The sequence below is a fragment of the Onychostoma macrolepis genome, chromosome 14 (genome assembly GCF_012432095.1).
Source record: "Onychostoma macrolepis isolate SWU-2019 chromosome 14, ASM1243209v1, whole genome shotgun sequence".
In the NCBI taxonomy this organism is placed as follows: Eukaryota; Metazoa; Chordata; class Actinopteri; order Cypriniformes; family Cyprinidae; genus Onychostoma; species Onychostoma macrolepis.
The window spans coordinates 1,912,135-1,927,309 of NC_081168.1; the positions used below are offsets into that span (position 1 = coordinate 1,912,135).

General features: G+C 35.0%; 1 protein-coding gene across 1 annotated transcript; it reads right to left on the reverse strand.

Annotated features, from left to right (window-relative positions):
• Positions 1-1,349: 1,349 nt before the first annotated feature.
• On the reverse strand, positions 1,350-13,114 carry fgf2 (fibroblast growth factor 2). Its single transcript, XM_058797875.1, has 3 exons — positions 12,567-13,114; positions 7,254-7,357; positions 1,350-1,542 (listed from the first exon to the last, which is right to left on the reverse strand). Exons 1-3 carry the CDS (start codon positions 12,994-12,996, stop codon positions 1,357-1,359), a joined length of 720 nt encoding a protein of 239 aa, XP_058653858.1. The 5' UTR covers positions 12,997-13,114; the 3' UTR covers positions 1,350-1,356.
• Positions 13,115-15,175: the final 2,061 nt, after the last annotated feature.

Genomic DNA, 15,175 nt, shown 5'->3' on the forward strand with positions numbered 1-15,175 from the left:
TTATTTTTTATTGTTTTAAGCATAAACTCACTTAATTCTGACACATTTTTCAGAAACAAAACTTAATATCTTAAGTCATTTTGCATCTCCAGTAAACATGTCCTGATTTTAAAAAAAAAAAGACCGAAAACGGTTCGGATCTCACGAAGAACTTTAAAATACATATCTTAGAAATATTTGGGTCTTATTTTACCCACAAATCAAAACACAAATGTTTTGAATAATGAAAAGGAAGCCTATTTTTGGAGTTTTTGCATTTTACAGTAAATTACTGTAGCATGAAAAAAAATGCCTTATATAATAAAAAATACATACAATATTATTTATATTATAAAGTACTTTTGAATGAAATGTATATAATGATAGTATTTGTAATACTTGGACATTTCTCACAATAATGGCACTAAGAAGAATATCCTGGCTCTAAAAATAGACTTAATTTTCCTTGTTTTATCATCATTTCTTCATGAGATCCACACCAGAACTTTTTTATTTCTTAGTTTTAAAAAATAAGGTGCTATAACGAAAGAAGTGTTTTTAAAAGCTGTTCAAACGGCAAAATGGTAAACTTCTTTGTTCCATTGAAGAGTGTGTTGCAGATGGACCAGTTTTAGTTTCTGAACTTTATAATGCGTTACCTCGTCTAATCTGCCTGGAGCTTTTGCAGTTTTTAGGAAACTCTTCAGTATCTAATTTCTCAAAGTTACCTCAAAAAAATGATAGACTGTTACTGTTACTCGCAGCAATGATGTAACTACTTTTCTCAGCCAAGACGATATATATGAAAAAGAGAATAAAGTTTTACGACAAAACATTCATGATGTACTCGGAATCCCTTCATCAAAGCAAAACATTGCATTTGCAAATCCCTTTCATTCTCTAAAATACAGTATAGAAATACTTGTGTATACGAGCCTTTTGCATAAAGGAGCAGCATTAAAGTAAACTCACATTTTGTAGCCGTACGAAAAACATTCCTGCGAGAAACAGTGCAGGTTTAGTGCAGATCAGTGAACTCTTCCGACGAACCCTACTTGCCCTTGCTCGAGGGAATATAGTGGAATATAGAGTATTTTGGAAAGTTGGATCTGAGATGGTATCGTGGGATTTGGGGTTGGAATGGAGGAAAGCGCCGAGTCTCTTCTGAGGATCTAGCTGATATCTCCAGGGTGACTGAACACGAACAAATAAACCCTGTAATGCTCTCCAAGTACATCTGTTTGGGAAGCGTTCCTAGATAGAAATGCTGCAGGGAAGCGGTTTTTCCAGACCGGATGAGCTCATGGTGTCTTGGCGTAAGGTTGGTCTGCGTCAGTGGTCTGTCGGTCTCGTTCTGTGTTTGACAGCATCTCTCCATCAGCACTTGGCTGACATGGGCAGAAACAGGATGGCCTTCTGGCCCGGGCTGGTCTTCGAACCCGATTTATACTGGCCTGTTCTCTTCAGAGCCACGTACCAGTCGGGATACTTCCGGGATCGGTAGGTGTTGTAGTTGTTCGACTCCAGGTGCTCCAGGAAATAACATTCATCTGTTGTTCTTCTCTGAGAGAAAGAGATAGAATGACAACATTACAGTTTTTTAAAATTGCTTAGACACTAAAAGTGATACTTGGCCGACTTAGTAAAACCCTTCGCTCGTAAACCTAATCTTTAGACCAAGTCTGCAAAACTACAAGCACATGCTTTAAACTCAGTTTGCAACACTTAAAACTCTAAACACAGTTCTCTACATCACACACATCATCGAAACTAACAGCTCTTTTGTTTCATTTTGGAAACGCTGTTATTTTAATGCCACACTCATTTACTGACGACCTACACAGAGATCATGAGTGAAAACACTTAGACATCTGTTCACTTAGTAATCAAAACTTTTTTAGAAAGAAATTCATTTTACACCCTTGCATTTCTGATTACATTGTATCTATATTGTATAAACCACTTTTTATATATATAATATAAATGAAGAGCTTATTTGCGAAAACATAACTGTTTTTTTAATTTTCAAAAATCATGTTTTTTTATTATGTTATCATGTTTTTATTGTGTTAGCTGTTTCTTTGTTATTTTTTAACCAAGTCAAAAAAAACAACAACTTCAGTTTGATTGAGATTAATTGGAATGCACAATGAAAAAACATGATTTTTGAGAATTGTTAAAAACTGAGTTATCTGTTTATATGTTTATATATATATATATATATATATTAGGGCTGTCAAAGTTAACGTGTTAATAACGCATTGACACAAATTCATTTTCATTATTTCATTCATTAATTCTGTCTGACAACAGAAACCGTAAAATATATCAATGAAAACTGTTTTATTGAGAATTTAGCTGCATCAAAATACAATATGTGGGCACAGAGAGGGAAACAAATATAATAAATAATATTGCACATTCAGAAGAAGAGCTGCCCTGTCCTGCAAAAATGTAAACAGGTTTGTGTAAGTAAATTGCTCAGTGCATGAAGGAGAAGTAATGGGAACCTGGTATTTCTTTTTTCATGTGCCTAATAAACATACATTTGCATAAAGCATCCATATTTGTCCATGCCCATGTTGATTAGAGTATTAAAAACTTACATTTAGAACAAATAAAAATGTGCGATTAAGTTGTGATTAATCGAGAGTTAACTCATGACAATCATGCGATTAATCGTGATTAAATATTTTAATCGATTAACAGCCCTAATATATATATATGTATGTGTGTGTGTGTGTGTGTATGCATGTCTGCACTGTACACACACACACACACACATACACCTATCTATCTATCTATCCTGAACATGCATACAAGCCAAGTCAGCGAGTCAACTTCATTTCTAACGTACTTTATACAATATAGATTTTCACAGCAGCTTCACAATAGCATCAAATCCACGTTCTGCTGTAAAGCAGCTCTGACAAGTCAATAGTGTCCTTCTACAGCTCAAGTCAGTTCAGTTGCATAACTGTGTAAAACTCATCAGTCATACATACTGTATACACAGTGTATATGTTTATATGCATGTACAGTATGTGTGAGAGCTGTGACAAACTCCTGTTCTTCTCTGCACTCTGAACAAGCAGAAGACACACGAGAGCAGTGTTTTACAGTTTTCACATCTGTGTGTAATTTGGTGTGTATGTGACTAATTATTTTATGTTTGTATGAAGAGTTACTATAATGCAAAAATACAATTTTTAGAAGTTAAAATAGTTTTGAAAGAAGTGCTTGCTTTTGCAAGATGTGTGTGTATGTATGTTGTGTGTGTGTGTGTGTGTGTGTAAGGATTTTGAAAAAAAAAACTAACATCACTGTAGCATACACTGCAAAAAAAGGCTTATCTTACTAAGTATTTTTGTCTTGTTTCTAGTCAAAATATTTAAAAATTCTTAAGATGCATTTACTAGATAAGCAAAATGACATAAGATATTTACTCTTGTTTCCAGGGGGAGAGTAAATTAAGTGCATTTTGCTTGAAACAATGGTAGATAATTTACTTGTTTCAAGCAAAATGCACTTAATTTACTTTCCCCCTGGAAACAAGAGTAAATATCTTATGTCATTTAGACAAAAATACTTAGTAAGATAAGCCTTTTTTACAGTGTAAGCATTAAATACCATTTTTTTCACCACAAAAATATATAATCAGCTTAACAATTGGTAAAAGTTCAAAAGTTTTGATGTTCAAAAAATTAGACCTTCATCACTAACGGCAAAGTCATTGTAGCTTAAATTGTACATTTATATCTGTTTTACATTTTACGCATTAATATCTCTATTTCTTTTTTCTATAAAATATATCATAAGCCTAACAATTTGTAAAAGTTTTGAAGTTTAATTCTTTCATTAATGCACATCATTGTAGCTCGAATTGTACATTTACTTCTGTTTTGCACTTTTAGCATTACAAGTAATAGTAATTTTAGCACAAAACATATAATCAGCTTAGCAATAGGTAAAGTTAAGTTTTGAAGTTCGAAAAGTTTAATTAAGAGACCTTCATCACTAACGACAATATTAACGCACATAATTGTAGCTTGAACATTTACTTCTTTTTAGCAATAAATACCATTTTCCATTAAAAAAATACAATCAGCTTAACAAAAAAAATAGAAGTTGATGAGCTTTGCAGTTTGAAAATTTTAATTGAGACCTTCATCATTAACGAGAACATTAACATGCATCAAACTACATTTATGCAATTTTGCATTTTTAGCTTAAATATCTTTTTTTCCTATAAAATATATAATCAGTGTAACAACTAACTGGTTGAAACAGTACAATTAAAAATGCATTTTCTCAGTGTTTGGTGTGTTTCTTCTGCTTTAACAGTAGCTGAACTAAACCTGGTGATGATTTGATCTTAAAACTCTTTTCCAGATTTTCAATGTTCTCTTGGAGCTCAAACCTCAGCTGTTTTCTTTCTATGGAGTCTTATTCCAGCTACAGCAGTGAAACTGTGCTGCACCATTCCTGTTTGTCATCTATTATCTGCAACAACATGTGAAACACTGGCGTTTACTAGGGGAGTGTTTACTAGGCTACATGAAGAGCCCTTTAACATCCGTGGAACCTTTCCAAAGTTCTTTAAAGTGTAAAAAGGTTGTTAAAATGTTCTTCACACTTACAAAAAAAATTGTTCTTTTAAGAACTGACCGCTGAAAGGTTCTTTGAGGAACCACAATGCAAAAAAATTATTCTTACTTGGTATTTTGTCTTCTTTTCTAGTGAAAATATTTAAACATTCTGAAGCCTCTGGTGCTCTTGGGTTATTTTTGACTGAGAAATTGTACACTGTGTTTTTTATGAATTGTTTACTTCATCAAAATAGTACAAAACTAAAGGTTTTGGCTCTTGCTATGTGAACAAACACACAAAAAAAAATAAAAAGATAAAAAAATAACATGGACATGACTTGAGAAGGTTAAATGGTCCTGTTCTTTCGTGGTGAAAAATGACTGCATTGGAAATGAATGAGAAGTGAATTTCATCTGGTGGAAATGTTTGGTACTGCACCCAAACAAAATCTTACTGAATGCTCATTTTTTGAGATATCAACCTCAAATTTGGAGCACAACTTCATTAGATTGCTACCTTTGATTTTCTAGCAGTTTTAGAGAAAAACAAGTTTTGGAAAATGTATATTTCATATAAAATCTGAAATTACTATTTTGTGCATTTTTCATAAAAATAAACTTTTAACTTCCATAACTTTTTTTTTTTTTTTACATTTTTCACTGCAGCAATAATCTGCAAAATATCTTCTTATAAACAGTGACAAAATTTCTTAAAAAAAAAAAATTTTCACGTCTATGCTCAAGCTACCAGGTAAAAAAGAAAAAGAAAAAGAAAGATTATAACTACGTATAAATATAATTTAGTACCATAAAATCCCCTAAAAATACAAAATATTAAATAAAAAACATTATCAAAGTAAAGTATCAAGATACATTTACTTGAGAAGCAAAATGTCTTAAGATCTTAAGTCTTGTTTCCTGGAAAAAAGTCTACCAAAATTAAATGAGTTTAGGCTTAAAAAAAAAACATCTGCCGATGGGGTCAGAGACAATCCAAAGAGAAAACAAGTTTATTTTTCTCACCCCACTGGCAGATAATTTTTCTTGTTTGAACCAAACTCACTCAATTTTGTATTAATATCTTAATTTTGCTCCTCTAGTAAACGTATCTTGATGTATCTTAAGAATGTTTAGATATTTGTACTAGAAAACAAGACAGAACTATTGATTAAAAATCATTTTTTCAATGTAAAAAATGGTTCTTCTATGGTTTTGCTGCAAACAGCCTTCTGAAACCTTTATTTTTAATCATAAACATGAAGGTGGTTGACTTTTGAAAACTTTGTGAAGGTTTGATTCTAGAGCCGACGCTGATGTTTCCTCTCGTGAGTTTTGAACAAGGAGAGCTGGAACAGAGCAAATGTTCATTGAATGTTGTGCAACACCTCGGTCATCAATGTAAGCATTGTTTGAGGAGCACAGAGACTCTCACAGCTCTAATCAACTCTACTTAACCATATTCTGGGGTCAAATTTGTGAACTTAAAAATAACATGTTTATGAAATGCCCTATTCAGATTAAGTAAACTTGTGTGTGTGTGTGTGTGTGTGTGTGTGTGTTTATCGATCGTGTGCTTGAATGTAAAGCAAACACAGGTACAAGATCTTTACACTGAGCAGCTGTTTGTGACGTTTTTCAGTTTCAAACAAACAAGCGATCAAAAGAATCTCAAGCATCTTGCCTGTTTTTACTGCTGTAAAATGCGCCTGAATTTGTGGGAGTTAAACTCTTCTGACGTAATAATCTGTGCTTTATTACTTTAAAGGATGATTACAGATGAGCTTATGATTCCTAAAACCACGCCAATGGAAGCAGCTCGTGTGTGTGTGTGTGTGTGTGTGTGTGTGTGCGGTCAGTGGTTGGTTGTTACAGTGTGAAGAAACATGTTAAAGGTCCTGCAGATGTTCCCTCAAAAACCACTGTGATGAAACCCTTCAAACACAACAAAATCAGACTTTAACACCTCTTTTTACTTTGAGGTCATTCTGAGGTTAAATACAGATTTAATATCATAACTAGATATAGTTTAATAGTTATGATACTGTTTTTGAAATCAAATCTTTGCATAGTTATGACAGTAAACAATGGCATCTAACAATGGCTTAGAAAAAAAGTTAATCTTAAAACATAAAACATATACATAAACCCAAATAGGAAATAAAACAGTTATGGAATAAGCATGTGTCCGAAACTCCTGAAACATTGGTGTCTCATATTTTAAAGCAGTCGATGCAATTTATGAAAGAAATCAATTAAATATGTTTGTGTGTGTGAAAAAAACAAAACAAATCAGATGTAAGTAACCCCCTTTGCAATCATTAACATTTTCATAAGTAACTGTATTTTAATTACACATTTTTTTCTCAGTAACTGTAACAGATTACAATTACATTTATTTTGTAATTAAATTACTCCCCAGCACTGTATATTAATTATGTAAGTTAGATGAAGAGAGCGTTCATCACAAGTTCTCAAGATATTATTAGAATTTGTAACGGTCACAAATTTAATTAAAATAATTGTTTCTAATTTTCTTTCTTATGTATTACTTATATTACGCTCCTCATTGATGCTCCACACGCCATCTCAGTAAGTGGCGGAAATGCACTATAAGTTAGTTTGTTATAAGTTAGTCTTTTTCCTCTAAGATGAAAGAAGAAGAAGAAGATGCTGAGAGCGTCTCACCGTCCCGAACAGTCGTCCGTCTGCGTTCATGGCGAGGTAACGGTTAGCACAGATCCCTTTGATCACCACTTCACCGACGGCCGTGGCCTGGAGCTGCAGCCGAACTGCGAGAGAACAAACACACAAACTCTTAGTCAAAAGTGGTGCTTCGCTAGCAAGTCCATACTCTGTTCCACAGTACCGGGTCCATCTGTTACCCAGATAAACAGCTGCTTCCAAACGCTCCTTGTTTGTGTGCGCACTTTGTGAAGTGCATCAATGGTTTCTATTTACAACTGCTGTGTCCCAGTTCGCCTACTTATACTATGCCCTAAAAGTATGTACTCTTTTTGTGAAGAAAAAGTACATACTTTTGAGTATGTAGCAGAATAGTAGGGGACATATAGCTTTGGGACATATACTTCATCATAACTACACTCTGTTGCTTAGTTACGTGCATTCTGTCACTGTTTAAACTGCGCTGTCAATCATCTTGTCACAGTTACCAAAATCCATATTTCGTTTAATTTAATTTCCTACCGAACTTGAGAGAAATGAAGAGGCATGTTAATCAAGTTAGACATTGATTATTTATCATTCAAACCCCTTTCTCTGCCTGTCCGTCGGTCTCACATATCCGCCATGTTTGTAGTTTTTAAACACTTTTTATGTGTGTTTGTAGTTCTAATCGAATCCTTGTCCAGTTGTGGCTAGAAGGGATACAGCTCCAACCGCAAACTAACAATGAAATTTAATTTTCTACCAATTAGATTGTGTTTTATTAACGTCTACACCTACCCCAACCCTAAACCTACCCCTAACAAGAATGCAAAAATAATAATTATTGTTGTACAGTAGGGATGGGTGATATCTTATTGTTTGCAATATACTGGTAAAAATTCTCCCCACGATAAGAATGAATCTTAATGATAAAGTTTAGTTGTTGACATATTTCTGTGTGCGACTGTGCGGAAGGCGGATGTGAAATTGAGGAGGAGTTTATCGCTAAAGGATGAGCTACTTCTACAATCTGGAACTGGTTTGTTCGGGGCTGTACAGCGCACAAAAAAATCAGTCTGAGACTTGAATAAATGTGCTACAGTAGCATAGTTTTGCATGTGTATGAGCCTGTTTACAAACCTGTTGTCCAACAAAGATATCATTTATTGACATGCTTTTTCACCGAATTAACTTCATAACATCATACGAGTGTTTGAAATAACTTTCTGTGATCAGACGTGGTTGTTTCATATCACGGAATGAGGCAGAAATCATACTATTTTATAGTATTATATACAGTGATAAAGGCGATTAGCATGGCTTTTTTTCTTTATAAAAATACCCAGATTGCTTGAAGAACAGATAAACCATAAATTGTTGCAATCGTATGTTTATTATCTTCAGGTTTCATCAGTTAAAAAATTCCCTATCTCTGTTGTGCATGTTATTCAGCGATAACTGGATACATTTGTCCATATTAGGGATTTCCCGAAGCGTCTTCAGTGCTATTACTTCTGCGATGCATATGTGTAGTTTCTGCGCAAGAGCGCCCTCCGGCTTCCAGTATGAATTAAACAGTCATTACATTATTGTAAGCCAGAGCTGTCTTCCTTCTAGCCTTAATCTCCTCGTTCACCACGCAATGTGTTGTGGGCAATATTAGCCGTTAGAGTGTGCATCGATCAGCACTTCGAATTTTAATCTCAAGTAGTAGACCATCCGGGAATCTTTGGCATACTCCCCTGCTGAAAAAAACAATAGAGCCCTGCCCAAAACATAACAGAAAATGTAATGGTTTTAATATATACTATGATTTGGGACATACTAATTCTATTTTTGAATGCTATTTAGGAGGGATAGTATGCAAATTTGGATGCAGCAAACGTGTTTTGCCAAGTTGAGAATTGTAGCCAATCACAGAAGTTTTTGTTGAGCGCGTGAACGCGATGTCCAATCAGAGGCGTTTAAGTCAGAATCTGCTCGGCATGCCAGTTTGTTCTGTGCGCTCGCGAATTGTTTCACTGTAAACCACGCTATAAAAGTATAAAAAAATAAGAAAAATAGTATATAAATAAAACATTTTTATTAGTGCTGTCAAATGATTAACCGTGATTAATCACATCCAAAATACGTTTTTGTTTACATAATATATGCACGTGTACTTTGTTTATTTGTTGTGTATATATAAATACACACATGCACATACAGTACATATTTTGAAAATATTTACATATATATACATTTATATTATTATATTTTATATAAATATATTTAATATATAAACATTTTTTTTTAACATTTAAATATATACATGTATGTTTTTGTATTTATATATACATAATAAATATACACAGTACACACTCATATATTATGTGAACAAATATTTAAGTTTGGAAACGATTAATTGCGATTAATCGTTTGACAGCACTATTTTATACACATAGCTAATAAATGGTTCGTTGTGCAGTAAAGACAGATGTGTTTTATCACAACAGGAGTTTTCACTCATGCGGGTGAACTGAAGTGATGTTAGCTTTATTGATTATAAAGGGAGCGCTTTATGCTCGCTTTCTGTTTATAACCAATTCATAATTTGAATACAAGTTTTATTTTCCATGTCGATAATTACGTTTAAAAGCGTGAAGATACCAGCCTTTCCGCAGGTCGTACCAAATCTGTCGATCTGAAACGCTCCAGGAAGAGCATCAACGGTTTCTATTTACAGCGTTGAGCATAGTAGCCAATCACAGACGTGTTTGATGAGTGTGTGAACGCGATGGCCAATCAAAGGCATGTAAATCAGAATCTGCTCTACGTGCTCGCTAAAGTGAAGACAGTATTAAAATGTGGCAATGAATCTGAAAGTGCAATGCTTAATATTGCAACTAATTCCATTGCACAAAAATATATGATTAAAATAAATGAAAAATCTGTGCGTTAAGTCTTGCAGTGTAAGTGCATAGATGGATAAATAGATATAGATAGATCTGCATCAGAAAAGCATGAGTTGCTTTATGGTTCTTTCACAGATTTTCTAAGCATAGGTTTGTTCAGTGATGTGTTGCTGTAATGAAACAATCCGTTTGGATGTTTGTATTGGGATCAGATTAAAGCAGAGACGCCCAGATCATGACATGATGAGAAAGTGTGTGTGATTAATGAGTCTGTCGTCAGCTGATGAGTGGCGTCATTCATTCAGTGTTTATGTCTACAGCAGCCCTGACTAATGCAGACACGCTCAACAAAACACCAACACTGTGCGTTTGGAACTACTGTACCATATTTCAGGTTCAGATTTGTCCCAAAAAGAGAGTTAAATCTGACAGAACCTCCATTTGAAGAAACTGAGAAATGTCTTCATTTGTAAAAATGACATATACATAATACACTTTATTTATATGCATCATATTTGCAATGGAAGTCTGTGTGTTAAAGCGTTCCAGAGTCAATAAACTAATGACACTATATGGTTCCATATGTTAACATTAATTAAACTGAACTAACTATGAAACATACTTCTGAAGCATCTTAGCAAAATCAAAAGTTGCATCTGTTCATATTATTAATTGGACCTGAGCTGACATGAAAAACAGCTAACAGTTGTGTTTTTATCAAAGCTAATAAAGATTAATAAATACTGTAACAAATGCTCATTGTTAGTTAATGCATTAATTTTTGCATTATTGTAAATGGTTACCAGTAAAGGTTTCAACAGTAACAAATCTTGTTGATTACCCTCAGAAATGATGTAAACTAAAGAGTGACAACCACAGAGGTTCAGCTCAGAATGAATGAAGCGTGAGGTGGGCGGGGTTTGTCAGTTGTCACTCAATGGTTGCCCTTAACAACAGGATTTTTCAACCTTAATCATGAGTCTAAACTAAATAGATCATTGTTTCAGTTTCTATTTTGACTAAACTGAACTTGGAATAGGGAGAACATTTACTCTTCATTTACACACACTCACCAGTCTTTATACAGTTTTAATATGTTGAAAAAAACCATGATGTAATACTTCTCAAAACTAAAGTCTGTGAACTCCTGAACTATGTGTGTTCATTTATTTTTTTTAAGAGACATAACCTTAGAAAAAAGTAACATGTTTTGCTTTCAGATCATTTGGGACCCAAGTATGTGAAACACCGTTAGGTGTCAAAAATACTTTCTATCAAATTATCTATGAACTTCTATTAGTGTCAAAAAGCATTAGTAAAATATATTTCACCTTTCTCCATCTCTCACACACTTTTGGGCCTGAATTGTGTTGATAACCACCTACAGATGAACCACTGCAGTAAGAAAAACTGATCACGTTTCTAATCTGAAAGTGAAAGTTTATGCAAGTAAAATGAATTTATTCTGTTTGAAAACCTTTCAGAGTGACATTGTTTTGATGTTAGTTTGGACGGTTTTTGAGCAATCACCAGTGATAAATTCACAGGAATTTAATTAAATCCATTCATTCCAATGTGGCTGATTCTCAAATTATGCTAATTCTCAAATTGTACGTTCTTATAAATTTCATACAATGATATTTAAATAAAACTTCTCATCAATATTGAAAAAAATATATCTTTTTTTTTTTTTACATTATTATTTTTTATTTTTAGTGTGGTTTGTGTGTAATTTGAAATTTTAAAAAATATATAATTTTTAATGAATAAATTAGGCGCAAGTGCAGTGGCAACACTGAAAACTTTGCATTTTTTCATATTCACAGATGAGAAGTTTCTGATCAGCTACAATATGGTTTTAGTTGAAAAATGAGCCCGGTCTCATGAAAATGCGTATAAATAGTACGCCAAATACAAACAGAAAATCGTGCTATTGATACGCAGAAATTGACTTTGGCGTGCATATGATCCGCATGTACCCCACACCCCTAATCCTACCCATTGCGTATCATATGCACGCCAGAAGTCAATTTCTGCGTATAAATAGTACGCCAAATCGAAACATTAACTCGTGCTGTTGATACGCACTTTCTTGAAATTGGATTAAAAATACTAAGCAACGACTGATCCCAAACAGACTGTGTAAACAGTTTTCAGATTTTGAACGCATTATAAGGTTAAAAGATCAGATCGCTCTGAATGAACGCACTGGAGGAACGTTAGTTCATAACTTCGAGAGAACCGAAACGTTCAGAGAACATTAGAGACGCTTTCTGAAAACAACCCAGAACTCAGAGACTGAAGGTGGACCTGGAAATCTATCATCACCATCATCAGGGCCTAATTTTCATCTGTGCTCCACATCAGACGCATAAGGAGTCTTTGTACGCTCTGGATCGTCTGTTTTTCCACGGAAGAAGAACAGAATAAATGCACTCACTGTGCGGGTCGCTCTTCTCGCGGATGCCGTCCACTCGACCGTCGGGATGGATCCGGAGGAAGAAGCCGCCGTTCTTGCAGTAAAGCCGCTTGGGCTCCTTGAAGTTCACCGGAGGAAAGCCTCCGCTAGCGCCGTCCTCCGGTAAAGCGGGGAGCGTGGTGATTCCTCCCGCCGCCATCTCTCGCTCTCTCGGTTTCTCCGTCTCCGGAGCCCCTCCGCGGCCTCCCCGCGCCTCCTCCCCCGTCTCTCCCGTCTCCCTCCGCCGCTCCGCGGAGCCACGGAGCCTCATTACAGCGCGGAGAAACTCTTCAAGCAGCGGGACACTGTGTCTCCGACCGCAGAAAGAGAGAGCGGATCTGCGCTGGAGATGAAGTGCGTGCTGGAGTGGAACAGCTCTCTCTCTCCCCCCCCGTTGGGCCCCTGACCGCATTCCCTCAACATAACGGAGAGAGAGAGAGAGAGAGAAATAGTCCTCCTGTGGAGTCCTGTCTCATCTGTCATCTCACTCACAAATACACAACATGTGTTTATGACCAATCAGCCCAAAATGATTTAAGAAACATACCCAGCACCATTCCTGATGCTGATACAAAGATATTTTGTTATGTGCTTTTGCTATTTCTATTAGTTTATAATCTTTATTATTATTATTTTTTACATCACTTTATTTTATTTTAATTAGTTGCTAAGACAAATGATGTTTGTTATATAACGTTTGTATTTCATGTAATATTTAGGCCTATTTTTCATTTTAGCTTTATTTCAATGACCAAAATGTTTTTTAATAGTTTACTTATGTGTTTTGTTTTGTGCTTTTGTCGTTCATTCATTCTTCATTTAAATACAGTAGTCAACATTTGAAGTGGATCAAAACCTTTCATACAAGTTGTCCTAAAACCAAAAATGTAATATTCATATTTAATTTGAGCTTAATTTCAATGACCAAAAACAATTTTAATAGTTTTAGCTTTAGTAAGTTTGTTATGTGCTTTTTTCATTTTAATTAGTTAAATATTTGTGTTTAGCTTTATTTTATTTCTGTTTTAGTTTTAGCAACTAAAATGTCTAAAACTTAAATAAAAATATAAAATAATACAATATAAATAAAAGAGTGAATTCATTGAAATGTTTTTCTAACATTTACAGTGGATTTCAAAAGTTCATATACAGGTGCTGGTCATATAATTAGAATATCATCAAAAAGTTGATTTATTTCACTAATTCCATTCAAAAAGTGAAACTTGTATATTATATTCATTCATTACACACAGACTGATATATTTCAAATGTTTATTTCTTTTAATTTTGATGATTAGAGTTTACAGCTCATGAAAGTCAAAAATCAGTATCTCAAAATATTAGAATATTTACATTTGAGTTTGAATAAATGACCATCCCTACAGTATAAATTCTGGGTATCTCTTGTTCTTTGAAACCACAATAATGGGGAAGACTGCTGACTTGGCAATGATCCAGAAGACGAACATTGACACCCTCCACAAAGAGGGTAAGTCACAGAAGGTCATTACTGAAAGGTGTGGCTGTTTACAGAGTGCTGTATCAAAGCATATTAAATGCAAAGTTGACTGGAAGGAAGAATTTGGGTAGGAAAAGGTGCACAAGCAACAGGGATGACCGCAAGCTTGAGAATACAGTCAAGCAAAGCTGATTCAAACACTTGGGAGAGCTTCACAAGGAGAGAACTGAAGCTGGAGTCAGTGCATCAAGAGTCACCACGCTCAGACGCCTTCAGGAAAAGGGCTACCAAGCCACTTCTGAACCAGAGACAACGCCAGAAGCATCTTAACTGGGCTGTGGAGAAAAGAACTGGACTGTTGCTCAGTGGTCCAAAGTCCTCTTTTCAGATGAAAGTAAATTTTACATTTCATTTGGAAATCAAGGTCCCAGAGTCTGAAGGAAGAGGAGAGGCACAGAATCCATGTTGCTTGAAGTCCAGTGTGAAGTTTCCACAGTCTGTGATGATTTGGGCTGCCATGTCATCTGCTGGTGTTGGTCCACTGTGTTTTCTGAAGTCCACAGTCAACGCAGCCATCTACCAGGAAATTTTAGAGCACTTCATGCTTCCTTCTGTTGACAAGCTTTATGGAGATGCTGATTTCATTTTCCAGCAGGACTTGGCACCTGCCCACACTGCCAAAGGTACCAAAAGCTGGTTCAATGACCATAGTGTTACTGTGCTTGATTGGCCAGCAAACTCGCCTGACCTGAACCCCAGAGAGAATCTATGAGGAAGATGAGAGACACCAGACCCAACAATGCAGATGAGCTGAAGGCCACTATCAGAGCAACCTGGGCTCTCATAACACCTGAGCAGTGCCACAGACTGATCGACTCCATGCCACGCCGCATTGCTGCAGTAATTCAGGCAAAAGGAGCCCCAACTAAGTATTGAGTGCTGTACATGCTCATACTTTTCAGTTGGCCAAGATTTCTAAAAATCCTTTCTTTGTATTGGTCTTAAGTAATATTCTAATATTTTGAGATACTGATTTTTGACTTTCATGAGCTGTAAGCTCTAATCATCAAAATTAAAAGAAATAAACATTTGAAATATATCAGTCTGTGTGTAATGAATGAATATAATATAC

Excerpts from the sequence above, each read along its gene's own strand:
- fgf2 (XM_058797875.1), bottom strand. The coding sequence starts at position 12,996 with ATGCGGTCAGGGGCCCAACGGGGGGGGAGAGAGAGAGCTGTTCCACTC. Across the intron at positions 7,358-12,566 it reads CGAGAAGAGCGACCCGCACA|TTCGGCTGCAGCTCCAGGCC; the intron begins GTGAGTGCATTT and ends GTTCTCTCGCAG. Across the intron at positions 1,543-7,253 it reads ACGGACGACTGTTCGGGACG|AGAAGAACAACAGATGAATG; the intron begins GTGAGACGCTCT and ends TCTTTCTCTCAG.